Source organism: Bos grunniens, chromosome 11, assembly GCF_055505025.1.
Source record: "Bos grunniens cultivar Pamir isolate PY7600 chromosome 11, Bosgru_T2T1.0, whole genome shotgun sequence".
NCBI classification, from domain to species: Eukaryota; Metazoa; Chordata; class Mammalia; order Artiodactyla; family Bovidae; genus Bos; species Bos grunniens.
This window is the reverse complement of record NC_141175.1, coordinates 1487890-1514757: the sequence shown is the minus strand read 5'-3', so window position 1 is coordinate 1514757 and position 26868 is coordinate 1487890. Positions and strand designations below refer to the sequence as shown.

The window sequence follows — 26868 nt, the reverse complement described above, 5'->3', positions numbered from 1 at the left end:
GAAGGCTCTGACAAACATTTCAAAGTGCCCCGACTCACTGGCTCACTTGGAGCAAAGTCTGAGCTATTCCGTTTCTCACTCATTTGTGACGACTCAGTGCTACAAGACCCTGGAGCCTCCCTGCTGCAGTGCCAGGGCCTCGCAGGCCTGCTTGGGCAGCTAAGCTACCTCGCAGTGCACTGTGAGAACCCTAGATACCAGGCAGGGACCCTGCACATCCGACAAGCCACTGCCTGTGGCCAGCACCAGCCGGGCCCACCTTCCTGGACTGGTGCAGGGGAAGGGGCTGGTCCCCTAGGCCCTTCGAGGACTATTACTTTGACATGCTGACTCACACTTCAGGTCAGGTTCAGGACTGCAGCTGCAGACCACTCTCAGGGTATGTTAAGACTCATCCCTATGCCAGTGTGCTACTTCCCAACCATTTCATCCCCAGATTAAGTATACCATGAAGTGCCCTAACGCTGCAACACGCCAGGAAACGGCGGTGTCCTGAAGTACACGGTGAAGAGCAAGCACACTCTCTTTAGGTAGAAATCACCAGGTATTGCCCACAACATCCATGGGCTGGGGAGCGAGGAGGGCAAGAACCTCACTGAGAAAACCAGAATCTAGAGAGGACCCGAGGCCACAGCGAGACAGACTGTCCACGGCGGACATTACGAAAATATAATGCAAGGGGACTGTTTTTAAAATGATTGATTAAAAGTGTGACTACATGCAAGTTAACTGTTTTGGGGTTTTTTTTTTTTTCTCATAAGTTGTTTTTTTTTTCTCCAAACAAAATTCAAGGAAAAGTACAAGCATTTGTTCAGCCAGGTGTACCGATGTGTGGTTGCCCAGAGGCCTGGGCGCGGCCCTCGTGTCTCCACGCAGCTCTGTGCGCTCCTGGGGCCAAGGCACCAAGGCAACAGGCGCCAGGCCAGCGCGGTCTCCACAACAAGCCGCAAGCCGCTGCCGAGCAGGGCCCCATCCTGCCCCGCCCGCCCCGCGCCCACCTCTCTCCGGCCGGGCGCCGCGGCCCCACGCGCTCGCCCACCTGCCCACGACCTATGCGGGCCTGAGGACCGAGGAAGGGGGCAGGCGGCCCCCAAAGCTCAGGGGGCGGGCCCGGCGCCGCCGCCCCTCGGCCTCCGATCCCCGAGGGCGTCCGTGTGAACGGCCCCGAGCCCCTCCTCCGCTCTAAGACTCCGCAAGATGAGCCCGGCCGCCCTCTAAAAGGCGCACAGCGAGGCCCGGGCTCACGCGAGGGCCACGGGGCGCGCCCCGCCCGCCTGCCCCGGGCTCGGCCGGCCCCCGCAGCGCCCCGCCCGAGCCCGCGCCCCGCCCGCGCCGGTCCCCGCGGCACTGCGGCGGTTACCAGGACGCCGGCCCCGCCAGCCAATAGCGGCAGGCTGTCGGGGTGCTCTGCGGAGCCGGCCAATGGGAGCACAAATCAATCATTTGAAACAGCCAATGGTCAGAAGACCGCAGAGCGAGGGGGGGGACTTGGATAGGGAGCGCAGAGGCCGCGACGGACCAATAAAGGGCGAGCGGCGTCGGGAAGGCGGGCCCTGGGCAGCCCGATTGACAGGGCTACAGCCAATCAAACGAGGCCTCCTGCCAGCCTCGCTCTGGACGCCCAATAAGAGGCTGGCGGGGGCGGGCGCGGCGGGTATATAAGCGCCGGCGCAGCGTCGGTTGTAGCACTCTGCGCGCCCGCATTTCGGCTTTAGCTCGGCTCTTTCCTCCGCAGCCGCCCCCGCTGCAGCAGCCGCCGCCGCCGCCGCCGCCATGAGGGAGATCGTGCACCTGCAGGCCGGCCAGTGCGGCAACCAGATCGGCGCCAAGGTGAGCGGGGACGTCTGGGCCGGCGCGGGTCCTCCGGGCGGGGCGGGCTGGCGGCGGGAAAGATGGCGGCATCCGGCGGGCGGCGCCCCCGCATTGCGGCCCCTCGCGGGGCCGGAACCGGGGTTAGGGCAGCGGGCAGCGGCTGGGGTCTGAGGGGGCGGCGGGGGAAGGGAGGGCCGGGCCGCGCCGCGCCGTCCGGGGCGGGGTCGGCTCCGGGCACCTCCGGCGTGACTCAGCCCCGGCCCGGCCCGCCCGCGTCTCCCGTAGTTTTGGGAGGTGATCAGCGACGAGCATGGCATCGATCCTACCGGCACCTACCACGGGGATAGCGACCTGCAGCTGGAGCGAATCAACGTGTACTACAACGAGGCCACCGGTGAGACCCCGCGCCCCTTCCCCACCCCCATGCCGCCCCGCGGCCTTCCCCTCGCTGACGCCCTCCCGCCCCCCAGGTGGCAAGTATGTGCCCCGCGCGGTGCTCGTGGACCTGGAGCCGGGCACCATGGACTCTGTGCGCTCGGGGCCTTTCGGGCAGATCTTCAGGCCGGACAACTTTGTCTTCGGTGAGCCGCGGATCGGGGTGGGTGGTGGCTGATAGCCAGGACGGCGCAAAGGTCAGGGGGTGCCCAATGTCGCCATCTTCAGGACTCGCAGAGCCGAGGTTCTGATCCACTCTTTATTCTTAGTAGAAGCTGGGTTCCAGGACGCCCTCCTTCTCTCTAGAGTCATTCAATCCCCTCACCTAAAGCGGCTTTGCCGAGAAGGCCCAGCTGTCTGCCTGCCGGGAAGGAGCAGGCAGATGTAATCTCCCTGCCGGGAAGGCTGAGCTGGAGGCAGTGGCAGCTCGTCTGCTCTTGGGAGTTGGCAGAGGCTGCCCATGGGAGGGGCTGGTTTGTTGTTTAACCATGTCAGCGTGACACCGTGGTGTTTCATCGCCTACGTCGTTACTTTATCAGTCTGGGGGCCCATCTGCTGTACCTGTAGGGTGGGTTTTGTGTGTTACCTCACGCTGTGTCGTTTGGCCTTTTTGGCACGAGTGATCGGTGGTGAGCACACGCCTGGCTGAATAGCAACCGGCTGCCCTCTCTTGCAGGTCAGAGCGGGGCCGGGAACAACTGGGCCAAGGGGCACTACACGGAAGGCGCAGAGCTCGTCGACTCGGTGCTGGACGTCGTGAGGAAGGAGGCGGAGAGCTGTGACTGCCTGCAGGGCTTCCAGCTGACCCACTCCTTGGGTGGGGGGACTGGGTCTGGGATGGGCACCCTCCTCATCAGCAAGATTCGGGAGGAGTATCCAGACAGGATCATGAACACCTTCAGCGTGGTGCCCTCGCCCAAAGTGTCAGACACCGTCGTGGAGCCCTACAACGCCACCCTCTCAGTCCACCAGCTCGTAGAGAACACAGACGAGACCTACTGCATTGACAACGAGGCGCTGTACGACATCTGCTTCCGCACCCTGAAGCTGACCACCCCCACCTACGGGGACCTGAACCACCTGGTGTCGGCCACCATGAGCGGGGTCACCACCTGCCTGCGCTTCCCGGGCCAGCTCAACGCTGACCTGCGCAAGCTGGCTGTCAACATGGTCCCCTTCCCCCGCCTGCACTTCTTCATGCCCGGCTTTGCCCCGCTAACCAGCCGGGGCAGCCAGCAGTACCGGGCACTGACGGTGCCCGAGCTCACCCAGCAGATGTTTGACGCCAAGAACATGATGGCCGCCTGCGACCCGCGCCACGGCCGCTACCTGACCGTGGCCGCCGTCTTCCGGGGCCGCATGTCCATGAAGGAGGTGGACGAGCAGATGCTCAACGTGCAGAACAAGAACAGCAGCTACTTCGTGGAGTGGATCCCCAACAATGTGAAGACGGCCGTGTGCGACATCCCGCCCCGCGGCCTGAAGATGTCGGCCACCTTCATCGGCAACAGCACGGCCATCCAGGAGCTGTTCAAGCGCATCTCGGAGCAGTTCACGGCCATGTTCCGGCGCAAGGCCTTCCTGCACTGGTACACGGGCGAGGGCATGGACGAGATGGAGTTCACCGAGGCCGAGAGCAACATGAACGACCTGGTGTCCGAGTACCAGCAGTACCAGGACGCCACGGCCGAGGAGGAGGGCGAGTTCGAGGAGGAGGCGGAGGAGGAGGTGGCCTAGAGCCGCCGGAGCCAGAAGGCCGAGGCCGTGGGAACTCTTTATTCACTCACAGCCCGCTCTGATAGTCTGTCTCACTGTGTGTGTGTTCTTTCCTGTCTTGACATCACGCGCTGTACAGCCACCACCATTAAAGCGTTTTCATAGTGTCCGGCTGCGCCTCTCCAGTTCCTTCTGATAGGCCTTGCGGGTGCTGTTGCCGAAGGTCAGTGCGTAGTTGTCCTGCATGGCTGTGAGGGGCAACGCTGCTGCTGAGCCCCTGGGCTCACTGCACGCGTAGAGCACACGCGGGGCTGCTGCAGGGGCCAGGGGCCTGTGAACATGCAGGCTGGGGAGCCGGGGGTCGCCTCCCAGAGGTGGGCCCAGCCTGTGCACGGGAAACCCCCCAGGAGGCCAGCGTGGTCTGGAGGCACTTGGCCTCTTGGCTTTTAGTCAGGGCTGTCAGTGAGCCCCTTGTGCACTGGGGGAAGCTGGGACACTGAGGGAACTTTGGGTCATTTGGGGTCGTCCTGTCCCAAGGGAACCTTGCCTGAGGTTAGGCCTGGCTAAGAGGGCCCAGCCCCTGGCCCCGCCCCACAGTGGCCTGTCGCCGTGACATCTTCCAAGAGGCACTCACAGGGTATGAAGCCCATGTAGAAGGGTATCAGGCCCTGGCTTCTGTAGATGGTGTTGCTGGGCCAGTGTGTGCTGGGCAGCCTCTCACCCAGGGCACAGATGGGATTTCTGAGCAGAAACTGGGAAAACAGGCAGGTCAGTGCTGCCATGTCCTGCCTCCCGAGCTGGAAACCATGGAGCAGAATGTCCTGGCGGTGTAAGGCTGGCATTTTGGGAAGTGAGTGGCTCGTGTCTGTCCTCCCCACGGCACTCCAGACCTGGGAGCCAAGACCTAGTCAGAAGGACATGGCTTGGGGGTAGCGGGGAGCTCAAGGGAAAGCCTCTGGGCCAGGCAGAGCTTCCCCCAGGGAAGCCAGAGGGTGGAGACAGCCTTGCTCACCCAGGGGTGGTGTCCACACACCTGGCTCTTGTCGAACTCGTCCATAGCCTGTGTGACCCCATCGCGATAATTCATCCCCATCACCCAGGCAAACTGAGGGACAAAGCCTGCATAACCTGGGGAAGGAGGAGGTCAGTGTCCCCTGCAGGTCCCCACTTGCCCTGGGGGTGTCAGGGCAGTCTGTGCAGTCTCCTCGCCCTTCCTAAAGAGGAATGGGCCCTCAGAGTGCCCACCTTGGGAAGGGCCCAGGGGCAGCCTCCTCACTTGCTCTCCCCCGGGCCCTTGGGGCCTTGGTGGGGAGGGCACGCACCTGAGATGGCCTTGCGCTGGATCAGCTTGGGGTGGCCCAGCTGCGGCAGCCTGTGGAACCTGCCCACGTCGAGTGTCTCCTGCCAGTGGGCGAGGGGTGGGGACTCGTCCCTCCTGCAGTGGTACAGCTGAAATGGGGAGGCGCAGGTCACTGCCCAGCCCCTGCCAGGTCTGGCTGGGGTGGGGCCTGGTGCCCGTGTTCCTGGGGTGTCCCTCAGTTACCTGGTATTGCCCGGGAGCCTCGCAGGCAGGGGCGGTGCTCTTCCAGGCCTCTTCCCCTAATGCCAGCCGCAGCCCCGGGTGTCCAAGGTCCCTGGAGTCCCCCTTCCTGCCCGGAGGGCAGGGGGCGTAAGGGGGATAGGGCATGAAGCCTGCAGGCAGTGGGACTTGCCTGGATACATTCTCACCCCCCAGGGACCCCTGGGCATCCGCCTCCTGGGGTGGGAACCGGCCCAGCATCTCAAAGTTCTTGTAGGGCTTCAGACCTGTGTGGACAGGGCAGCTTTGAGCCACAGCAGGCAGGAGGGCATCCTGGGGTGTGGCAGGGCCGAGGTGCAGGGGTGCAGACGGCTTACCAGTGTAGTGGGGTATGTAGGGCTCGATCAGGTCACGGCAGGGCACAAACGGTGGCTTGGGCTTGCTGAAGTCCTCGATGAACTTCGGCTTGGCCACGGGGGCCAGCACGGAGCAGGGGCTCTTCTGCACGCTGGGGTCTGTGAGCAGCTGCGCCGTGGTGCGCCCGTAGGTGTCCCCCACCCGGTAGCGCAGCTGCGGGTAGAAGCCGGCATAGCTGCAGAGGCGAGAGGGCGAGGCCGGGCCCCACCAGCAGGTGTGGACCTGGCCTGCGGGCCGCAGACGAGAGCCTCCACACGCCTGCAGAGCGCGGTCACGGCAGCCCCGCCATCGGGCTCCTGGGGCTCGAGTGGGCAGCTCAGGCCAAGCACCGAGAACAGGCCTGGCCAGTGGGAAGGGAGCTGCGTCGTCCTCCCCGCTGTCCGCCAGCCATTTTCCAGCAAGGGGTGGAAAGATGAGAGAATGGGGAGCTCTGCCCCCCAGAGCATTGCAGGGAGGAGACAGGCTGGGCCTTGGGCTGAGGCACAGGGGAGCTGGCAGGATACGGGGAGGGTGTGGGAGGACGCTGCTGGTGGGGGAGGTTCAGGCCTGTGGGAAAGTGGCGTGGGTGCTACGGCTGAGCCCTGAGGAATGGCCTGTGTGACAGCAAGGGGTGTGCGCTGTTTTCTTTTTAAAAACTTGCCTGGTGGCACAGTGCAGGGGGCACGGGCTCAGTCCCTGGTCTGGGAAGATTCCACGTGCCACGAAGCAACCCACAACCACTGAGCCTGCCCGCTGCAGCTCCTGAAGCCTGTGCACCTAGAGCCTCTGCTCCGCCAGACAGCACTGCGCTGAGCAGCCGGGCACTGCCGTGGAGAGGGGCCTCCGCTCGCCACGGCCAGGGGGAGCCCCTGCACAGAGCCCCAGCATGGCCAGAAATAACAAATACTAACACATACATATATAAAATAAAGTCTATCAAAAAGACCCTGCTCAAGTGAATACAGGTCAGTCCACGAGCTGAGCGAGGCTGAGCCTGAAGGGCAGGGCCTCTTCAGTGTCACCAGAGTTGGTTCTGTTCTCACTGGCCTTTTTTTGCATGTGGTCTGAGTGTGTGTCAGTGTGCACGCTGCGTCAGTGAGGAGGCCCATTTCTGTTTGTTTTTGGTCTTGCTGTGGGGCAGGCAGGATCCTAGTTCCCCAACCAGGGATCGAACCTGTGCCCCCTGCAGCAGAAGCTCGGTCTTAACGGCTGGACCCCCAGAGAACTCCCCGTTTCTGTTTTTGACGTGGGGACACCTAGCAAGGCGGCCTGAAGGCCATGCCCATCAGTTCACTCTGGGAGCTCATGTCCTCTTTATTTTTTTAATTTATTTTTTCATGTTTTGGGGGCACAAGGCATGCAAGGTCTTAGTTTCTGGGCCAGGGATTGAATCCTTGCTCCCTGCGGTGGAAGCAGAGTGTCTAACCCCCAGACCGCCAGGGCTGTCCCAGCTCAGCTCTTCGTTAAAGCAGGACGCACTCTGGAGGGAGAGGCCAGCACCCCCAGCTGTCATGCCGACCCCAGCCTCTGCTCTCCGCAGACGTGCGCCCACCTGGCACGGCTGCACCGGCAGGGCGGGCCAGCCAGGCCCCCACAAACCTGCCCCAGCCCTCCTGACTGGCCTGCAGCCTCACCCCGCTCCCTGGGCACCCCGGTTCCCAGCTCCCGCCCAAGAGCCCCTGCTCCGGCCTCAGCTTCCTGGAGACCCAGCTCTGGGATCCCCTCAGGGCCCTGGCCATGCTGCGCCACCCCCCTGGGACCCAGGCCCGGCCCAGGCCTGTGGCGCTTACCCAGGGATGTAGTGAGGTTCTGGCGAGAAGAGGTTGTGCTTCTGAGGGGCTGTCATCGCGCCTCAGTTCTGCAGGGCTGCCTCCAGCCCCACGCCTGTGCCTGCCACCATCCAGAGAGGAGCCCTGTTGCCTGGCAACCATTGTGAGGAGGCCTGACTGCTGAGCTGCCCTGCCCGCACCGGTGAGCACTCCCCCCTCAAGGTGGGGCCACAGGCTGGGGCTGTCACACTGGGGACCTAGCACTTGGAGAATAGGAGCCCCAGTGGCAGCCCAGGCAGCCCCGCTGGGCAGTGAGGGGCAGGCCTGGGCCAGGATGCTCACAACCCGCAGGAGGCCAGGGGCCCAGTGAAAAGCAGCCCCTCGGGGTGAGGCTAACTGAGCCCCCACCCTGAGCCCCCTCCTCAGACACGAGGCGCTGGCCACTCTGGAGGCACCGCCATGAGGTTCAGCAAGTGACCTCCTGAGCCAGGGAGCCGCCGGGACTCGGTCCTCGGGGGTCTTTGCCCTGGAGCCGGCACTGCTGTTTAAGTCACCAAGTCAAGTCCGGTTCTTTGTGACCCCAGGAACTGTAGCCCACAGGCTCCTCTGTCCATGGGATTTCCCAGGCAAGAAGACTGGAAAGGGTTGTCATTTCCTTCTCCAAGGGGTCTTCCCGACCCAGGGATCGAACCCACGTCTCCTGATCTGTCACTATTTTCCATTTAAAACAAATCCTGATTTTTGGGGGGCGGGGGTGTAGGGAGGACTTTCTAAGCAAACAATGAAGAAAGGTGGCATAAAGGAGGCAGTTAGCAGGTTCAAGCACATGTCAAAAAACAGTATAATCAGTACCAAGAGACAGGTGACAGTGCGGGAAGCGTCTCCAGGGAGTGTTGAGTGCAGATATGGTATCAGTAGAAACAAGCTCCCAAAGCAAACCCATGAGAAGTTAACACTCAACAGAAAAGCACGTGAAACGTGCCCACAGCGAGGACAGAGCCTCGGTTAAACGAGTGAGGGCTCTGGCGGCCTGACGCTCCTCACCAGCACAGAGACCACCTCTCCCGTGGGGACACCGGCGGCCGGGCTCTGCCCCGCGGCTCCCACTCGGTCCCGAGGAGACGCGGGGCACAGGTGTGCGCGTCACCCACCATGGCAGGGTTCGTCCCGGGGAACCCGAGCTGCTCCCCAGGGAGCGACCCTGGAGCAGGCGGGGAGCCCCTCGCCCTGATTAAAGGTGTGTTTCCTCAAGCAAGTCGCTACCGACAGGAGCACCAGGCAGGCCTGGAGGCGCCCGATGGGAGGGCCTTGGAGAGGGAGAAACAGGCGTGCGTGGGGGACTGGGGGACAGGACATCCTTGGCTGTGCTGCCCGGGTGAGGCCAAGGCCGGGGCCGGGGCCGGTCAGCTGGTCGGCTCCGGAAGGCGCTGCGGGGGCCTGGCGCCCACCCGGCCTCATCGTGGCTTCGTGTTTCAGCCTCAGCAGCCCCGTCCAGGCTCTGCGCCCCCCCAAGGACAGTGTCCCCCAGCCTCACCTGAGCTGCCGGGCCTGCCTCCCCCTTCCCTGGGGAGTCCCCTCTGCCCTCCCCTGTGTCTCCTTCGGCTGGCCCTGCAGGCTCAGCAGCCCACAGCCCCTGCCCCCTTCTCTACCCTCTGCCAGGGCCTCAGTCCTTCCCAAGCACTACTAGAGTGGGCCCTAGGGCCTCGGGAGACCCAAAAGTCCAGGAGATCAGAAGGGTTGGAACAAGAAAGTGGAGGAAGGAGAAAGGTCAGCGGAGTTGAGAGTCACGGGGGCCTGCTGGGGGCAGCTGATCCCAGGGCAACCCACATCGCTGGTCAGGGGAGAGGCCACTTTAGGGCTGGACAGTGCTTCCCAGGGAGTCCCTGGCAACGGGGGACCCATGTCCAGTCAGTGAGGTCACAGAGCCCTGTGATGTCCCTAGGGGAGGGGAGCCAGAGACCCTGATAATGAATTTTGACCAGAAGGCGGTGAAATTCCTGGCAAATTTTCACATCAATGGAGGCAGACACTGGACCCATGGCTCCCTGAAGCAGAAGCCACCTGTGACTTCCCAGTAACTGCCCGCGCGGTGGGCTGGCTGGGGGGCAGTGGCCTGGGTGGCCCTCAGGCTGCGTGGATGGTGGCTGCTCGTGTCTCTCGCAGGCTCAATGCTGCTGTGCTGTTGTCGGGCCTGGAACTAGGGCTGGGGGCCACCTGGGAGGAGATGTGGCCCCCAGCAGTGCAGGAGCTCCAGGTGGGGCTCAGGACACAAACCAGCCCCCTCCAGGAGCCCCTCACTCGGAACCTGAGGGGGCTGTGTGAGTGAGGGCTCGGGCTCCCCAGCCCCGTGCTGGTCGGGGCAGCAGGCGGGGCGGGTGGGGGCCGCTGGGAGGACCCAGGCCCAGGGCTTGTCCCGCCAGTGCTGGAGCAACGCCCGCCCATCGTGACCGACCTGCATGTTCCCGGCCCCACCAAGTATCAGGTGCCAGACGCGTCGCTGCGAGAGTCCTCCCCACACCCCCACTTCAGCATCGGCCGCAGACACCCCACCCATGGTGCGTGCCCCTCCCCACGCCCCCTCACCTGGAGAGGGACCCTGGCCACAGGCACCCCTGTGACCCTGTGCCCACTGCAGAAGGCGGAGGCCGCAGGGCGTGGCACACTGTGTGGTTCCAGAGTGACAGCCCCTTCACCCAGAAAACTGACTTCAACCAAGAGCAGAAGGTGCGGCCAGCCTGCAGGTCCTGGGCGGGGTGGGGTGGGGTGGGGTGGGGTGGGGTGGGGTGGGGTGGGTGGGCCCCCCCGAGGGGCAGGCCTACAGCAGCCGCGTCTCCCCACAGTGGCCATCGCCTGCCGACTACCAGCTGCCCAGCCCGCCTGCCTGCCCAGCCTTCAGCTTCAGGGGCCGCCCTGCCTCCAGGCCGCCTGAGGCCCGAGCCCGCCAGGGGGTGCTGCAGGGCGGGGGCGCAGGGCCCCGGGCCCAGCCCCTCCTGCAGGCCCCTCCGCCCACAGGGGACGAGACAGGGCCTGGCCCCAGCACCTACAACATCCTTCCGGGCTGCCGTCTGAAGGGCCCGTGCCCACCCGCCTTCTCCATGGGCCGCTCGCCCCTGCTGGCCTCCTGGGTGGGCTCCTGTAAGGTGGGGGGAGACGGGGGGCGGGAGGGGTGGACCTGGGCGGCACAGGTGGGCACAGTGACTGCACCCGCCTCCCCTCTGCAGCCTGCACCCCAGGCCCGGCCGCCTACGACGTGGAGGACTGCTACAGCTCACGGTTCCCCTCGGCAGCCCGGGTGGTCATCCAAGGCGTGCGGAGGCCCAAGCGCCACAACACTGGCCCCTTCTGTGCGCTCTAGAGCCTGCGGGGTGCACCCGGCCTGCCGGGTCAGCACATGAAACCCTGCCCCCCGGGGGCCTTGCTGGGCCTCCCTCTGGAACTCAGTGCCCCCCACCCCCGGCCTGGCCTTCTGACTCTCTGGGCACGTCTGATCCACCCTCCTGACCAGCCAACCCCTCTGAGCTGTGGACGAGGAGGGCCCACCCTCTTGCTATATACCGAGGTGCTGTTGGTTCGTCCGAGTTGTGTGTGCTTGGAGACCGCTGGCCCTTCCTGAGCCGTCCTGCAGAGTGGCCCACGGCTGACCTGCTGCGTCTGCTGTCCCCTGGCCAGGTCCCCTTCTCTTTCCCTTCAGTGCTCTCTTCTCTAGAGTGGCTGGTGTGGCAGCCTGAGCCTGCCTGGCCTGGGGCAGGGTGGGACGGGGCCCTGTGGGCCATGCGGATGCCCCCACCTAGCTGTGCCAGCCAGTGGAGGGGTCCAGCTGCTGGGCTCCCTAAGGGTTGGGCCGCTTGCCGAGCTGAGGAGCCAACTGTTGGGGTGGGGGTGGGAGTCAGCTGCCATCCTGAGGTGGGGTCAGCCTGCTCCCCGGCCAGGTAAGGCCCAGAGGACCTGCTCGTTAGGGCCTGGCTCCACTTCTCCTTGCAGCTGCCCAAAGACCCTGTGAGCTCAGCTAGGGTCGTGCAGGCCAGGCTGCAGCCAACAGATGCCCTGGGCTTCACCGTGAGGCCCTGCCCCACCCACAGCAGCGGTCTGGTACAGGCTCCGCATCGCCATCGCCCCGCCCTCCTGCCCAGGGGTCGGCCCCAAGACTGCCTCCCTGCAGGGGCCTCCTGCAGCTTGCGGTGGCTCCTGTCACCGCACCAGTTCCTCCAGAGGCCCTCCCCGTGTCCCCCAAGCCCTTGGCTAGACCCCCTCCTCTGCCTCTTCTGTCCAAGCTCAACCCTTTCCACAGGTACCACGATAGCTACTCCCACGGTGCTGGCATCACCGCATTTCCACAGGGAAGCCAAGAACAAGGGAGTATGAGTGCCATGCACCCGGGACCTCCTCCAGGGTCGAGGAGCTGTGGGTCAAGCCTCGGCGCCCTGGGAATCAGAACAGTGGGACTGCAGGCTTTGGCACTGGGCCCTGGGCTGCCCAGCGGGCCAGAGGGCAACAGAGACAGAGCTGTGGAGCTCTGGCCTTTAGAGTCTGGCCCAAGGTCAGGGCACTAGGAGCCCTGCTCACAGGGGCACCGCCAGCAACTCCTAGGACTCCAAGCTAGGAGTGGGACCAGCAGAAGGATGGAGCAGTGCCCCAGCTGGGCTGAGGAGGGCGCGCTTCTGGGAGAAGGCTCTCAAGGATGAGCCCGAGTTTGCTGGGCAGCAGGGAGGGAATTTCTGGCAGAGCAAACCTTGGAAGCAAAGGCACATGGAAATGGAGCAGATGTTACACTTGGTGTGGCCAAGCTTGGGAGGGCCTAAGGCTGGTGGGACGGAAGGAGGGGGCTGGAGGGATCGAGAAGCTGCAGAGGGCTGTGTGCGAGTCCAGGGACTTGCACGCTTAGGCTTAGTAAGGGAGCCTGCAGAGGGTGCAGAGCAGGCAGTGTCTCCCGCCCTGTGTGGGCTTCTTGTGTTGCAAGGTGGGCTGTGGAGTGGGGCTGGACCTTAGCCTTGAGGGCCTGGCCCTTTGGGTTAGGCAGGGGGTTAGATGCTCGAGGGAATGAGAGGACAGCCGTCTTTGTCACACTGTCACTGCGTGCCCAGGTCTCTGCTAGGCACTTTACGTTGAGGCACTTCCCATTAGTTTGGTCTTTGCGACAGTTCTGTGGCGCGGGCTTCATCAGTTTGGACAGGGAGAAGCCAAGTTCCAGGATGAGAGGGTCCTGCAGCTGGTGGGCGCTAAGGTCAGCAAAAGGATTTTTCATGATAATTAAAACACAGATCCTGGGAGCCGCAAAGACACGGCACAACCAAATAAATATTAAAAAAAAAAATAAAAGGCACTTCTACTGCAGGGGGGTGCGGGTTTAACTCCACGGCGCGCGGCCAAAAATTTCTTAAGTAAAACGCACCCGGCTAAAGCATCAGTTCTGAATCTCCTGAAGCAGGCCAACCCGCTGGTGGCAACGGCCCCCGGTGTTCCAGCCCAGCTCCGGTGCCTGCTTCCCAGGGGCCCGCTCGCCAACCGCGTTCTGGTCGGCGACAGGAAGCTGGCCCCGGGAGGCTAGGCGGGGCCGCGCAGGAGGGCGCGGCGGGCCCGGTGGGCGGAGCTTCGCCGGCGACCCGTGCGTCATCCGGGCACCGCCTTCGCGCTGTTTCTGCCGGGCGCGGGACGCGGCGCTCCTCCCGGGAACCCCTGCGCGACGGCGGCGGCGTTTCCGGGGAGCCCGTTGGCGGGCGGACCTGGCTGCGCGGAGCGGAAGTGGGCGGCTGCGGAGCGAGCGGAGCGGTGCTGCGGGCGGGACCTGGCCGAGCTGGAGGGCGCCGGGGAGCGGAGCGCGGGCGGCCCCCGAGGCCCGGGCGAGAGGACCGCTGCAGGGCCCGTGGCGAGCGCGGCGGCGCCGGGGGAGCGCGGCGGGGATGGGGCGCCGGGCCGGGTGGGGGCCGGGGCCTCGGCCCTATTTGCGGGGCTGCAGGACCTGGGTGTGGCCAACGGCGAGGACCTAAAGGAGACGCTGACCAACTGCACGGAGCCGCTCAAGGCCATCGAGCAGTTCCAGGTGGGGCTGCGCGAGGGGCCGGGGGCGGGCGCGCGTGTGAAGTGGGCGTATCCGTCTGCTCCGCGGCCCGGAGGGGCCGGACACGCCGAGCTCCGGCCGCTTCGACGGCCGGCGGGCGGCTCCCAGCGTCTGCTGCTACAGCCGGCGCGGCGCGGACACCCTTCTGCCTGCCTCTTCGACCGCTCGGGTCAGCCAGGACGCCTGCCCACGAGCGGCAGCGGCTGAGGTCTCTCTTGCCGCCCCGAGGAAGCAACGCCGCCCTCTGCTTCCTTAGACAGAGAACGGCGTGCTGCTGCCCTCCCTGCAGTCGGCCTTGCCTTTCTTGGATCTGCACGGGACTCCGCGGCTGGAGTTCCACCAGTCGGTTTTTGATGAGCTTCGGGACAAGCTGCTGGAGCGTGTGTCAGCCATCGCTTCCGAGGGGAAGGCCGAGGAAAGGTCAGTGAGACAGGAAGCCCATCCCCAGCCAGGAACCCCCAGTTAGCAGCACTCACCTCCCCGTGGCTACACATCCATCCTGAAAAGGGGGCCGCCGGTGACACCGCCAGTCCGGGGACCCGCAGGTGGCTACTTTCTCCTTGGTCTTGTGCCACGTTTTCAGTAATGTGAGTTTTCCCAGGTATAAGAAACTGGAGGACCTCCTGGAGAAGAGCTTTTCTCTGGTGAAGATGCCATCTCTGCAGCCGGTGGTGATGTGTGTCATGAAACACCTGCCCAAGGTAACAGCTGCCTGGCTGGCTCTCTCTGGGGAGGGTTCCTGGGCTGCCTGTTCCAGTAAAGACGGCTTCGGAGCACGGTTCCCTGCCCTGGCTTCTCCCTGAGCCAAGCAGACACTGAAGCTTGTCATGTGCTCCGGGGTGTGGAGCCCTTTCTGGGAAAAAGCTGTCTGTGGTTCCTGCCCGTGCCACGGCCTGAGGGACTGGTCCCAGGTGTCCCCGTCAGTTGGGCTGGGCTGGATGTGGTCTCTGCTGTGGGGAAGCTGAGGCCTGCCAGTTGTCTGAGGGAGACCGTCGGGGCAGGGTGCTGCTGACGGTGGCCTGTGGGTTATGTAGGTTCCTGAGAAGAAGCTGAAGCTGGTGATGGCTGACAAGGAGCTGTACCGGGCCTGCGCAGTGGAGGTGAAGCGGCAGATTTGGCAGGACAACCAGGCGCTCTTTGGCGATGAGGTCTCCCCGCTGCTGAAGCAGTACATCGTGGAGAAGGAGAGCGCGCTCTTCAGCACGGAGCTCTCAGTCCTGCACAACTTCTTCAGCCCTTCCCCCAAGACCAGGCGCCAGGGTGAGGTGAGGCGGGGCGGGGCTGTGTGCGGGCCTCCCTGGCCAGCCCCTTCCCCATGAATGCCCGTCTGTCTGCTCTTGAAGGCCTGGGCTCGTCTGTGGGGCTGGCAAGGGGCATCGCAGCACCTTCCCTATGTGTGGATTTTTCTGTCTTTTCTGCGTTCTTCGCGCTGGGTGGCTTGGCTGGCCTTTTTGGCCAGCTCTCTGTCCGCTCTCAGCCCTGGGTTCTCCCTGTGTCTGTGTCTGATTCGTTTGTTGCTGCAACAAATGTTTTTTGGGCACTGACTCACTGCCACGGGTGCCTGGACCCTTCAGTGACCCCAGAAATCAGGGCACCTCCTGGGCTCCTCAGGCTCCTGAGGGGTGGACCCCACACGTTAGATGTCACACATCGGTCACATAGAGAAAGCGGGAGCAGGGCGGCCGCAGCAGGCCCGGCCCGATGTGGAGTCTGGGGCCCGGGCTGACGCCCTCTCAGAGGAGCCTCGGGGCCTGACGGTTCACCGTCCAAACCAGAGTCGTTGCCCCCCAGTGTGAGCCGGCGTCCTGTGAAAGAGAAGCCTCAGCCGCGCGGGGCGGGGGTGAGGGGCGGGGTGTGAGGCCTGGCGTCCCGGCAGGTGGTGCAGAGGCTGACGCGGATGGTGGGACGCAACGTGAAGCTGTACGACATGGTCCTGCAGTTCCTGCGCACGCTCTTTCTGCGCACGCGCAATGTGCACTACTGCACGCTGCGCGCCGAGCTGCTCATGTCCCTGCACGACCTGGACGTCGGCGACATCTGCTCCGTGGACCCCTGCCACAAGGTGGACGCCCCTTGGCCTCCCTCCTCCCCTGGGCCGCTGTGGTCCCGGCCCCTGGGCTTGTGTGCTCACCCGCCCCCTGCCCCAGCGGGGGGACCCAGTGTCGGAGCCCCCAGCCCCAAGCCCACTGCCCTGCTGCACCACCCCCCACCGCTACCAGCCGCAGGGTCTGTCTGTCCACAGCAGCCAGGCCAGCCCCACTGCTCTGCTCTTCCCGGGGTCTGTCTCCCCCTGCTCTTCCCGGGGTCTGTCTCCCCCTGCTCCAGAGCCTTTGTGGTGAGCTCCGTGTTCTGGAACAGGGCTTTCCGCACTGCCCTGTCCTGACGTGGACGCGGTGTGACCCCCACGGCATCCCTAGGGGCTTTGTGGTATTATACACTCTGACCTGGCACTGCCCACCGTGCAGTGGGGACCCCGGGAAGGCCCGTTTCAGAACAGACACGCTTGGCCTCTTTCTCGTGCTGCCTGGCCTGTGGGGACGTGGGTCCTTGGGCCTGTTTGCTTTGTGCCGTCCTGTTCCTCACACCAAGCAGGGCCTTGGCGACACGAGGTGGGGGTCCTTGTGCTCACGCCAGGCTCAAACGCTCAGGCAGTGGCGAGAGCGACCTGGAGGCGCGGTCTCTGGCCGAGTCCTGACCCTGCTTTCTCCCCACAGTTCACCTGGTGCCTGGACGCTTGCATCCGAGAGCGGTTTGTGGACAGCAAGAGGGCCCGCGAGCTGCAGGGCTTCCTTGACGGAGTGAAGAAGGGGCAGGAGCAAGTTCTGGGGTGAGGGTCCGCTTGAGGTGGGCGCCTGTCCGTGGGCGTCCACCCGAGCCCGCCGTGGCCGCCATCGAGAGCGGTGTTTTTTCTCGTGAGTTTTAGGGGGACCACCTGGTGTCCGAGCCCGTGACTGAGAGGCCCGGCTGCTGGGGTGAGGCTGTGGCGCCTCGGCCGGGCCGGGCACCTGAGCTGGCCTGCCTGTGAGCAGACAGGCCTGCTGTGTCCGGAGGTGGCGGTCTGGCTACCAGCAAGGTGCTGTCTGGGTGGCCCCTGTCCCAAGTCTGGGATCGGGCTTGAGAGAACCTGACTGAATTTATGGAGCCTGGATCAGAATCTCGACCAAAAAGAGACCTTAACTTTTTTAAAAAAACTCTGGTTTTTCAGTTTATTGAGTACGTTAAGGGGAAGTTGTGAACCGTGAGCTTTTAAAAAGTGGGCCAAAGTGGAGTGACTTGGTCTGCAGGAAGGGCTGGCTCCCAGGCCTGTGGCTCTGCAGGCTGGGAGCCTCCCTGGCTGATGCTGGGGCGTGTCATCACAGGGACCTATCCATGATCCTGTGTGACCCCTTCGCCATCAACACCCTGTCTCTGAGCACCGTCAGGCACCTGCAGGAGCTGGTGGGCCAGGAGGTGCTACCCAGGGTGAGTGCCCCCGGCCAGCCGCACACTGCCCTTGGGGAGCGTGTAGGGGTGACCCTGGGGTGAGCCCATGCCCCCTCCAGGCAGAGGGTGCGTGCGGTCAGGGCGGGACGCTGGGCGAGCCGCCGAGGCCTGCATTTCCCTGCAGGACAGCCCGGACCTCCTCCTGCTGCTCCGGCTGCTGGCGCTGGGCCAGGGTGCGTGGGACATGATCGACAGCCAGGTCTTCAAGGAGCCCAAGATGGTAACAGGGTCAGGCGGGCTCCACCGTGAGGGGCCGTGGCGGGGCTTGGGGGTGCCGGGCCTACGGCTGGTGGGTGGTCAGAGGCCGGGGTCCGGGGGCGGGCGCAGCATGCGACAGCTCTAGGGCCTGCGCCCCAGGAGGTGGAGCTGGTCACCAGGTTCCTGCCCATGCTCATGTCCTTCGTGGTGGACGACCACACCTTCAACGTGGATCAGAAGCTCCCAGCCGAGGAGAAGGCCCCGGTCACGTACCCAAACACGCTGCCGGAGAGCTTCACCAAGTACGGCTGCGGGCGTGGCGGGGGAGGGCCCTGGCCCGCGGGCCGCTCGGGGGCTGACGGCGCTGGGGTGCAGGTTCCTGCAGGAGCAGCGCATGGCCTGCGAGGTGGGGCTGTACTACGTGCTGCACATCACCAAGCAGAGGAATAAGAACGCACTGCTGCGCCTGCTGCCGGGGCTCGGTGAGTGTGCGCGCGGCGGGACGCCACTGTCCTCCCAGACGCCCTCTGCCCTCGCCACAGCCTGCGGTCCCCAAGAGCCAGCACCATCTTTCCCAATGGGCGAGGGGCCTGGAGCTTCCCAAGCCGTCAGACCAGGGAGAGAGCTCCCCACCGAGGTGGCACAGAGGCCAGTTCCCCCGGGGAACCTTGCTCTGCACGCTGGAGGGACCCTGCGAACCAGGAAGACGGGAGGGCATCCAGGGGCCCTTCAGGAGCCAGCTGCAGGCTGAGCCGGGGTGCGGGCGCCAGTCGGGGGCACCCAGCCTGCCCAGCGCACACAGGTGCAGGGCCTCTGCAGGTTCGGTCCTGTCGGGGCGTGGCGCCTTCTGGAGAGGGCATGACACTGCCCCTCAGTGTGCATGTGGCACTGGCGGGTCTGATACTACGAGTTGCTTCCAGGCTTTTCTTTATGGAGGAGGGTGCCTGTCGTGGGTGCTAGTTTCTATACAGCCACCACCCAACTGGCGAACGGGAACTTAATTAACTCTCACGTTTCCGGGAGCCAGATGTCTACAGTGGGTCGGTCTCTCAGGGCTAAAGCAGGTATGGGTGGGGCTTGCTCCTCTTGGAGGCCCCGGAGAAGACCCTTCTTGTCCCCTCCAACTCCCAGAAACCCCGTCCTTGGCCCTGGCCCCTTTGCCGTTCATCCGCCCAGCTTCTCCCATTCTCGTGTCTTTGGCTCTGACCTGGCCCTCTAGCCATCCCCCTCTCTCTCCTAAGGGGCCTGCCCGGGGCACGCCGGACCGACTCTCCCCGCGGGGCCCGTACCCCATGGGGGCGAGTTTGCCAGCTCCAGGATCAGCACAGGGAGTTCTCCAGGGGGGAGTTCTCTGCTGGGGGCCTTCCAGAAGCACAGTTCTTGGGACCTGGGTTAACGGCGTTTTTCCTATTCATTTGGGAACTTTTCTGTCCTCCTTGTTGAACCGCATGTGTGTGGACGTGGGCTATCCTGGAGGCGGAGTCTCAGCATCGCCCGCCTGGTGGGCTGGGTGCAGGTGTGACCCCGCCCACTGGGCAGGTCTCCGGTCACGTTCTGGAGAGGAAGCTGCTGCTTTGCTGTTACTGCAAGGTTCTAGTAAAAATGGGTGTCGGTTTTTAAAAATTCTTTTTGCTTTTCAACGTTTTTTTGGTGGGAGTTTTTTATGAACTCAAGTGCAGATTAGTGAAGCCCAAGGCCCATTGGCCACCTGCAGGGGGCTCTGTGTGGCTTCTGTCCCGTCAGTGACGGGCTGGACAGAGCCCAGACCCCAGCAGACCAGGTCGGAACAGCCCAGTAGGTGTCTTGATGGGAGGTGGACTTTTAAAGCCGTGACCGCGGCACGGTTAGTCGGGGTCCAGACCCTGATGGTTTCCCCCATTGTCGTGTAATGTTTTCGTGCAGATGGTCTGTTCAGATCAGGAGTCAGACAGGGGCCTTCTTTCAGCTCACTTCTGCTGCCCCTCAGGTCTTGGGGTCTGCAGGGCTTCGTGCGGCTTGTCGGGGGTCCCTGGCTGGGGCTTTGCTGGCCACATCCCTTGGCACACCCACTGTGCGCCTGCCTCGGTGCGTGTGAGCCGGCGAGGCTGTGGAGGCCTCCGTCTGCTGTGGCGGGTGTGGTGGGGGCCGTGCCTCCCGCCGAGTCGGGGCTCTGTGCCTCGGCGGTGCCCACGTTTCCGAGGTTGCAGCTCCCGGTGACGGGGTGACCTGCTGGTAGTTACCATCGCTGTCTCTCCTGGGGTTTGACAGCCTGGGTTTTAAAAGAAGGCCCGTTTGCTCCATTCTCTGCCCTGGAGCGCCGCAGTCTGGTGGGCTCGAGGGGCCGCCGCCTCGGCACGCGTGTGTCTGCTGGAGTCCACTGCAGCCCGATCCCCTGGCCGCTGGGCGGGACCCTGCGATCGGATCCTGTCCGCTCCCCACCTCGCCCTGGACCCGCCTCCAGTTAGGCCCAGGCCGCCCGGGCTCCCCCAGCACTTGCCTGCCTGCCCCAGTCGGCTCAGGCTCAGGCCCGGCCGGGGAGGTGGGGGCAGCTGGGGGACGCCTGCTGTGCTTGCAGTGGAGACCTTCGGCGACCTGGCGTTCGGGGACATCTTCCTGCACCTGCTCACGGGCAGCCTGGCCCTGCTGGCCGACGAGTTCGCCCTGGAGGACTTCTGCAGCAGCCTCTTCGACGGCTTCCTCCTCACCGCCTCCCCAAGGTGAGTCCTCTCGGTCAGTCCTTGGCCGCTGGAAGAGGGGTGGGGTGGGGCGGGGCCTCTGGGCCGGGGGCGGGGCCTCTGGGCCGGGGGCGGGGCCTGGGCAGCCTGCAGCCCCCTGCTTCTCCCCCAGGAAGGAGAGCGTGCAGCGGCACGTCCTGCGGCTCCTGCTGCACCTGCACCACCGGGTGGCCCCGTCCAAGCTGGAGGCGCTGCAGAAGGCGCTGGAGCCCACGGGCCAGGTGCGCCCACCTGCCTGCACTCAGGCTGCGCTGCCTGTGCTGGCCTGACCTGTGCACGCGTGTGTGTGTCCCCTTGCTGGCCTGCCCGTGTGTGGGGGGGGTGTGTGTGTGCAGACACACACACGCGCCCTGGGCCTCCCCCGCAGAGTGGAGAGGCGGTGAAGGAGCTGTATTCCCAGCTTGGAGAGAAGCTCGAGCAGCTGGACCACCGGAAGCCTAGCCCAGCCCAGGCCCCAGAGACGCCAGCCCTGGAGCTGCCTCTGCCGGCTGTGCCCGCCCCGGCTGTGCTCTGAGGCTCTGCTTGGGGCCGCTCAGGGCGGGCAGGGCCCCTGGTGGGGGTGTGGCCCCAGTCGGCCTGGAGAGGAGGCTCCGCATTCCTGCCCGAGCAGACCCTCTCTTGGAGGTGCATCGGCCGTTCCTGGGACGGGGTGCCAGCTGAGCGAGACCCTGGGGCCTCCTGTGGGCAGGGCACCCCTGCTCTGCACCTCAGCCTTGCCCTGAACTGGGTCCTGGGTGGTGTACACCTCCTGGGGGGGGTCCCACGTCCCCGCTGCTCTCGGGTCCCCAGCCCTGCTCCAGGCCTCCCCGCCCCACCCGGCCCTCCCACTCCCACGCCGTGGAAAGCTGCCTGGTTCCTCCTCGAGTCGGGGGCTTCCACTGCTGTTGGGCAGACAGATGGGCAGTAGCAGGGACTGGGAAAAAGTCGCCTATTTTTCCAGGGGTGGGGCAGGGCCTGAGGCTCACGGGGAAGAGGGCAGGCCAGGATGGTTGGCACCGATTGGCAGAATCACGCAATTTGCCAGCAGGGGCGTCTGCAGATGGAGCCTGGCTCTCTCCAAGGAGCTCCTGCCCCTGCCCACAGCCCCGGGGAGCACGCATTAGGGAGGAAAACCCGCCCCGCCCCCGCCCCGCTGCCTCGGTTTGCCCTTGGAGCACGTGGCCAGGCGAGGGTCAGCTGTTGCTCACAGTGCGAGTTCACTTTTGTAAATAAAAGGTGTTTTGGTAAATCCAGCAGCCGAGCGGTTTCTGTGCACACCCAGGCGTGGTGGCAGTGCGGGCCAGTGACAGCTTTCCTGGCGTGTTTCTGTCTCCCTGGGGACGGCCGTGACGCCTGGCCCTTGGGGGACAGGAGCTGTGGATGGCGGGGCCTGGGCCTGGCGGCGCTGGGGGCCACGGGACTCGAGACGGTCGGCCCTGGGGGGTCTGTTGCCGAGGGCCAGGCGCTGTGGAGGCCACCGTGGGGTTGACGGGTGCTCTCTGTGGGGCGGGGAGGCAAGGCCTGGGGGCCTGGGCATCGGCGGTGAGGAGGAGCCCGGGTGTCTAATGAGTGAATGGGGAAGGGGCGTGGGAGGGACAGGCTGGGGTGTCACCGAGTGGGTGGGGGGCCGTGCCAGGCACCCCTCATAGGCACAGGGTTCTCAGGGAGGAGGCAAGTCTGGGCTTCGGGCACTGGATCCTTTCCAGCTGCTGCTTTTCGCCCAGGAAGCAGGGAGCCAGGTCCTGGGCAGGAAATCAGGACGGGAGGGAAGGGAAGGAACTGGACCTGGGGAGGGGTGAGCACCCAGGCAGGGCCCAAGTGACCCACCTGAGGCTCAAGGTCAGTGTGGACAGACAGGCCAGCGGGGCCAGGCTCCTGCCCAGACAGAGGGGCCAGGGGCCGGACAAGAGAGTGGGTGGCGTCCTGCTGGGTGGGGGCTTGGTGGGTAGAGGGCACGAGCTGTAAGGACAGGTGTGGGTGGAGGGCTGCAGGAAGGAGGAGGCCCAAGTGGGCGGGTGGGAGGGCGCAGCTGAGTTCAGGGACCCTCAGGACTGTGAGGGTCCTGAGGCTGGACTGGGCAGGGCAGTGGGAGGCCGGGGGCTGGGAGGTCTGGTCTGAGGAAGGGAGCGTCCTCGCGGGAACTAGGGGAGGAGAGGAGCACGTGAGGGGTGGGGGCTCTGCCCACTTCCAGGCCAGCAGTTTGGGAACCTCAGCGCCCCACTGGACTGGCAGAGGGGTCGGGGTGGGCAGCAAGGTGCGGAGGGGTCTGCAGAGACCAGGTTAGAGACAGGGACCTGAATTCTGGGCTGGGTGGGGCGTGGGCTGGAGGAGGGGTGGGAGTACTTCCCAGGGAGGGTGCAGTGGGGTGGGGTGGGGGTGAAGGGGAGACGCCCCCCTGGAGGCAGGGGAGAGGCCTTAGCCCTGGGCCCTCCAAGGCCTGACTTGACTCCTGCCACACCCCGTACCCCACCTCACCCCCGTGCTGGGGCTCTGGACCCCAGAAGTTTTGGCAGGCCAGCATTTGGTAGAGGCAGCTGCTGACCGGTTGAAGACAGACCTGGCAGCGCTCCTCCCTACCCCCCAATCTTTTTCTGCATCTGCCCTTCAAGGCTTCTGCCCTCCCCTCAGGCAGAAGTGTAGAGACTACAGGAAGCCTGAAGATCCTGAAGGGCCCCACGCCCAGCAGAGGCCTGAACAGATAACGCCTTTCTGTCCTGTCCCCCTGAGTGGAGGCCACATGGGGGACGCCCAAGGGGTGCCTGGGTCCCTGGCTCAGCGCAGAGGCAGCAGGCAGGTGACAGGGGCAGGTCCAAGGCTGGGGGGAGGGTGTGCAGCAGCTGTGGCTTCTCAGTGAGGCTGCCTGAGAGCGCAGACACGTAGACAGGCAGGGGCCCCGTCTTCTGGGGACGGTGGAACCCCCAGCCCACGACCAATACTTCCCTGAATGCAGGTCATGCAAGGAGGTGGAGGGAAGCTAGGGAGAGGGGAGGGGTGGTGCGCTGGGCAGAGGGACCCGTGTGGAGGAGGAAAGACAGGGAGGATGAGGGGCCGTGGGCAGGACAGGATCGGGGGGCTCAGGTCCGCCGGCGCCCATGGGACACAGCTGGGCTCAGAGCCAGTGTGGTTTTGCAGGCTCTACTGGTTAGCAGACCTGCCCCGGGCAGCCTGCAGACACAAGCTCCTGAGCAGAGGGCGCTCCAGGCTGGCCAGCCTGCTTGGGTGGGGCCGCGTGAAGCTGGTGGCTGGGGAAGGACCCAGTCTCCACCTGCCAACTCTTGGCCCAAGTTCTTGTTGAATCTGCTCTCCCACTAGGGCTGGAGCCAGTGTGGGGCTTTCTCCCCAGTTCTAGGGCTTCTGTCCGTGTGCTGCCCTGTCTCTAGGGGGCCTTTAGACTGGGGTACAGGGGACAAAGGCAGAGATGGGTGGGGGCAACGGAACCGGGTCCTGGCAGAAGAGGGAGGAAAAAGAAATGAACCCTATTTTGCAGGGCCCCCAGATTAGGCTTGAGGGAGCAGAAGGGGGAGAGGACCTCCCACCCCCTCCTCTCCTGCCAACAGGCAGCCTGGACACACCCATCCCCCTCACCACGGGCCCTGAGGCATCAGGTGCAGGACGAGAGATCCCTGGGGAGCTTGGGGTCCGTGGCCCCAGGGGAGGGGAGGTGCGTCCTGGGGGTGTCCTGGGCTGGGCAGAGTTAGGAGGTCTGCAGGGCTGAGGAGGGTAGGTGACCCATCGGCTGGGGACCTGGGCAAGCCCGCCAGGCCTCCCCTCTGGCGCCACCGTCCAGCCTAAGTCCCGCCCGCGCCGCACCCCTGACTCACTTCCTTTGCAAAGAAGCGGAAACCTCCCCAGGGCTTTCTCCAGTCCGGACGCTCCCAGGGTACCCGCAGGTGTCGCTGACCCAGTGAGGCCCCTTACCACCCTGACCTGCACAGGGAAGCCCGCTCTGTCGGCTTCCTGAGTGGCCAGCCCCAGCCTCGGGCGTGGGCAGGCGTGCCGGTCTGGGGGCCAGTTGAGAGCCTGATCTGACGCAGCTGCAGGTACTGGGGTGGGCCAGGGCATCACCCCACCTTTCTCCAGCTATCTCCTCATGGACTATCCCTCCTTCTCCTTGTTTTGTCTTTCTGTCCATCTTTTCACCCCACCCCCACCCGTCTCTTTTCCCGGCGCCCCCCACCCCGATTCGTGTGTCCACCGGAGGGATGTTGGGAGGATCCTCCTTTGGGGCTGGGAGGCCTGGCCTCAGCTCGGGAACGGGGCTCGAGCCCAATCTGGAGAGAAGTCCCCCCCCGTACCCCCCAGCCCAGGGTTCGTGTGTGGGACACCTCCGAGCTCCGGGGTGCTCGGACCTCTGCTCGCCTTGGCCCCTCTAGGCGCCCGGCAGGCGAGCTGCAGCAGGGGCGGGGCCGGCCTTGACCCTGCTTTACCCCTAGTTGGCGCCTGGCCGGCACGAACCCTTCCTCCAGGAAGCCCGGGAGGCCTGCCGGCCGATAAACTGCGCCCCCCACCCCCACCCCGCGCAGTCACTTCCTCAAGGCCCGAGGCTGTTTATGCAAGCACCCGAGAGATTTGCATTGGGGCCCCGTGGGGAGGCGTTTCCTGGGAAGAGGCTGGTCCCGGTCTCCCGGCAGCGGGCCGCCCTCCGGGGGGCCTCGCAGCGGGGGTGAGATCCCGAGGGAGGGTCCCAGTCTGCCAGGCGGAAGTCTGCAGACCATCCCCGCCTTCCGGTTGCAGGGAGGGCGACCTGCATGCCAAGCACCGCCCCCGCGCCATGGACCGCGGCCAGTCCAGCCCCGAGCCCTCGGCCCCGGTCGCCCCCAGCCCGAGCGTGATCGCCCCCGTGCGCGCCGTCGTCCGCTTGCGCCACCAAGTGCACCTCCTGCGCAAGCGGCGGCCGCCCTCGCCGGCCGTGGCGCCAGACCCCGGGGCTGCGGCGTTGCGCGTCCCCCGGGAGCAGCCGCAGTTCTTCACCTTCGACGGGCCGGCCGAGCGGGCCTCGAGATCCGCGCGGAAGCGGCGCCGGCGCAGCCGCCTGGTGCTCTACCCCGAGACCTCGCGCAAGTTCGGGCCGCGAGCCGAGCGCCAGAGCCGCGCCCAGCGCTGCCTGCTGTTGCTTGTGGCCATCGTGGGCTTCCAGGTGCTCAACGCCATTGAGAACCTGGACGACAACGCGCTGCGCTATGACCTCGACGGGCTGGAGAAGACGCTGCAGCGCGCTGTGTTCGGGCAGCCGGCGGCCGTGGGCCGCCTCGTGGCTCTGCTGCGGGACTACCTGGCCACGCACGTGCACAGCCGCCCGCTGCTCCTGGCGCTGCACGGGCCTAGCGGCGTGGGCAAGAGCCACGTGGGCCGCCTGCTGGCGCGCCACTTCCGCGCAGTGCTGGAGGACGGCACGCTTGTGCTGCAGTACCACACGCGCCACCACTGCCCCGCGCCGCGCGCCGCCGCCGGCTGCCGCGAGGAGCTGGCGCGGCGTGTGGCCGATGTGCTGGCGCGGGCCGAGGCGGAGGAGAAGACCCCGCTTCTGGTGCTGGACGACGCGGAGCTGCTGCCGCCGGCGCTGCTGGACGAGCTGCACGGCCTCCTGCAGCCGCAGCGGCCGCCGCGCTTCCACAACGCCGTCTACGTGCTGCTCAGCGGCGCGGGCGGCGCTGAGGTCACGCGCTTCGTGCTGCAGAACGCGTCCCGCGCGGGGCGCGCCGACGGGGCGGAGGAGCTGCGCGCGGCCGAGGAGGAGCTGCGCGCCAGCCTGCACGCACTGCTGGTCCGCCAGCACCCGCTGTGGGAGGCCGCGGCCATCGTGCCCTTTCTGCTGCTGGACAAGCGGGACGTGGTCAACTGCTTCCGGGACGAGATGGCCGGGGAGGGCTTCTTCCCCGAGCAGGCCCGCGCCGAGCTGCTGGCCGCGCAGCTCAGCTACTACCGCGTGGCCGGCCGCGAGTTCGCCGTCAACGGCTGTAAGCAGGTGGTGGCCGCGGTCAACCTCTTGTAGCGCAGGCGCGCCTGGACGCGGTGGCTTGCCGCGGGCACCACGGGACATCCGCGTGGCCATGGTCGTTGGAGGGGGGAACTGTGGGTATGCTGCGGCCTGTGAGGCCCGAATAAATCTGTCCGCAGCGCCTGCTGCCGGCTCACGATGGGACCTGGAGTGGGGGGGCCGGGCCGGGTCAGTTCTGACCTCTTCTGCCAGTGCCAAGCCCCTCAGCCCCCATCTGCCACCTGCTGGTCCGTAACTCAGCCAGCATCCCCAACGCCGGTGTGTCCCCTGGAGCCCACACCCCAGGAGTGGGCCATCTGTCCCTGTGGTCTAGTGGGCAGATGGCCACAGACAGCGAGCAGCCCCCCGAGGGTCGCACAGGGGTCCCTGCAGAGCTGGATATGAGCACGACTCCAGAGCACCCGCAGTGGCCACACCCGCACTCGCGCACACGAACCCCCCACCCCACGCCACCTTCCTCGCCACTTTTCCGGCAGGACCGCCTGGGCCGGCCTGGACTTCTCATGGCCTCCTGGGCCCACGGGGTCCCCGAGAGGAAAAGGGCTGGGTGGGCGCTCCACCCAATGAGCTGATCCAGGGGAGCCCCCTGAATGCTCCAGAAGGGGCCTCAGGGTGACCCAAGTAGGTGGTGGGCCCACATGGGGGTCCTGCCCACCCGAGCACCCCAGCACCCCGCTGGCTCCAGGGTGCGGAACTCCCTGGAGGCCTCTAATAGGGCTCCCTCCCTGGTCCCCAGTGCATCCCAGGCCTGGGGCCGGGCCTCATGCCTGCCATCCCAGCTCCTGCCAGCCTGG

At 65.6% G+C, this 26868-nt stretch overlaps 5 protein-coding genes across 5 annotated transcripts; 4 read left to right on the top strand and 1 right to left on the bottom strand.

Annotated features, from left to right (window-relative positions):
* The first annotated feature begins 1684 nt into the window (after positions 1–1684).
* On the top strand, positions 1685–4132 carry TUBB4B (tubulin beta 4B class IVb). The gene is made up of 4 exons (XM_086324084.1): positions 1685–1830; positions 2098–2206; positions 2283–2393; positions 2924–4132. The coding sequence occupies exons 1-4, from the start codon at positions 1774–1776 to the stop codon at positions 3982–3984; spliced, it is 1338 nt and encodes a 445-aa protein (XP_086180210.1). The 5' UTR covers positions 1685–1773; the 3' UTR covers positions 3985–4132.
* On the bottom strand, positions 3843–7788 carry CIMIP2A (ciliary microtubule inner protein 2A). The gene is made up of 7 exons (XM_086324094.1): positions 7669–7788; positions 5860–6074; positions 5507–5769; positions 5286–5412; positions 4997–5091; positions 4598–4715; positions 3843–4211 (listed from the first exon to the last, which is right to left on the bottom strand). The coding sequence occupies exons 1-7, from the start codon at positions 7722–7724 to the stop codon at positions 4123–4125; spliced, it is 963 nt and encodes a 320-aa protein (XP_086180220.1). The 5' UTR covers positions 7725–7788; the 3' UTR covers positions 3843–4122.
* A 1823-nt stretch (positions 7789–9611) lies between these two features.
* Positions 9612–11222, top strand: STPG3 (sperm-tail PG-rich repeat containing 3). Its single transcript, XM_086324095.1, has 6 exons — positions 9612–9721; positions 9811–9965; positions 10068–10202; positions 10283–10371; positions 10488–10782; positions 10869–11222. The coding sequence occupies exons 1-6, from the start codon at positions 9615–9617 to the stop codon at positions 11000–11002; spliced, it is 915 nt and encodes a 304-aa protein (XP_086180221.1). The 5' UTR covers positions 9612–9614; the 3' UTR covers positions 11003–11222.
* Positions 11223–11418: 196 nt separating this feature from the next.
* On the top strand, positions 11419–21325 carry NELFB (negative elongation factor complex member B). Its single transcript, XM_086323907.1, has 15 exons — positions 11419–11520; positions 11629–11736; positions 13193–13684; positions 13959–14122; positions 14304–14403; positions 14737–14967; positions 15579–15764; positions 16417–16529; positions 17062–17164; positions 17310–17405; positions 17543–17685; positions 17759–17865; positions 19938–20079; positions 20210–20318; positions 20465–21325. The coding sequence occupies exons 1-15, from the start codon at positions 11419–11421 to the stop codon at positions 20609–20611; spliced, it is 2343 nt and encodes a 780-aa protein (XP_086180033.1). The 3' UTR covers positions 20612–21325.
* A 2565-nt stretch (positions 21326–23890) lies between these two features.
* On the top strand, positions 23891–26197 carry TOR4A (torsin family 4 member A). The gene is made up of 2 exons (XM_086324085.1): positions 23891–24116; positions 24811–26197. Exon 2 carries the CDS (start codon positions 24848–24850, stop codon positions 26066–26068), a length of 1221 nt encoding a protein of 406 aa, XP_086180211.1. The 5' UTR covers positions 23891–24116; positions 24811–24847; the 3' UTR covers positions 26069–26197.
* The last annotated feature ends 671 nt before the right edge of the window (positions 26198–26868 follow it).

What these genes read in the sequence shown, in the direction of transcription:
- TUBB4B (XM_086324084.1), top strand. Translation starts at nt 1,774, where the DNA reads ATGAGGGAGATCGTGCACCTGCAGGCCGGCCAGTGCGGCAACCAGATC. An exon ending in GTACTACAACGAGGCCACCG is followed by an intron (nt 2,207 to 2,282) that starts GTGAGACCCCGC and finishes CCCGCCCCCCAG; the next exon opens with GTGGCAAGTATGTGCCCCGC. An exon ending in GCCGGACAACTTTGTCTTCG is followed by an intron (nt 2,394 to 2,923) that starts GTGAGCCGCGGA and finishes CCTCTCTTGCAG; the next exon opens with GTCAGAGCGGGGCCGGGAAC.
- CIMIP2A (XM_086324094.1), bottom strand. Translation starts at nt 7,724, where the DNA reads ATGACAGCCCCTCAGAAGCACAACCTCTTCTCGCCAGAACCTCACTAC. An exon ending in AGGCTCCCGGGCAATACCAG is followed by an intron (nt 5,413 to 5,506) that starts GTAACTGAGGGA and finishes TCCCCATTTCAG; the next exon opens with CTGTACCACTGCAGGAGGGA. An exon ending in ACGAGTTCGACAAGAGCCAG is followed by an intron (nt 4,716 to 4,996) that starts GTGTGTGGACAC and finishes CTGTTTTCCCAG; the next exon opens with TTTCTGCTCAGAAATCCCAT.
- STPG3 (XM_086324095.1), top strand. Translation starts at nt 9,615, where the DNA reads ATGAATTTTGACCAGAAGGCGGTGAAATTCCTGGCAAATTTTCACATC. An exon ending in TCGGAACCTGAGGGGGCTGT is followed by an intron (nt 9,966 to 10,067) that starts GTGAGTGAGGGC and finishes TTGTCCCGCCAG; the next exon opens with TGCTGGAGCAACGCCCGCCC. An exon ending in ACTTCAACCAAGAGCAGAAG is followed by an intron (nt 10,372 to 10,487) that starts GTGCGGCCAGCC and finishes GTCTCCCCACAG; the next exon opens with TGGCCATCGCCTGCCGACTA.
- NELFB (XM_086323907.1), top strand. Translation starts at nt 11,419, where the DNA reads ATGCGGATGCCCCCACCTAGCTGTGCCAGCCAGTGGAGGGGTCCAGCT. An exon ending in CCACCCACAGCAGCGGTCTG is followed by an intron (nt 11,737 to 13,192) that starts GTACAGGCTCCG and finishes CCGGGAGGCTAG; the next exon opens with GCGGGGCCGCGCAGGAGGGC. An exon ending in CTCCTCACCGCCTCCCCAAG is followed by an intron (nt 20,080 to 20,209) that starts GTGAGTCCTCTC and finishes CTTCTCCCCCAG; the next exon opens with GAAGGAGAGCGTGCAGCGGC.
- TOR4A (XM_086324085.1), top strand. Translation starts at nt 24,848, where the DNA reads ATGGACCGCGGCCAGTCCAGCCCCGAGCCCTCGGCCCCGGTCGCCCCC.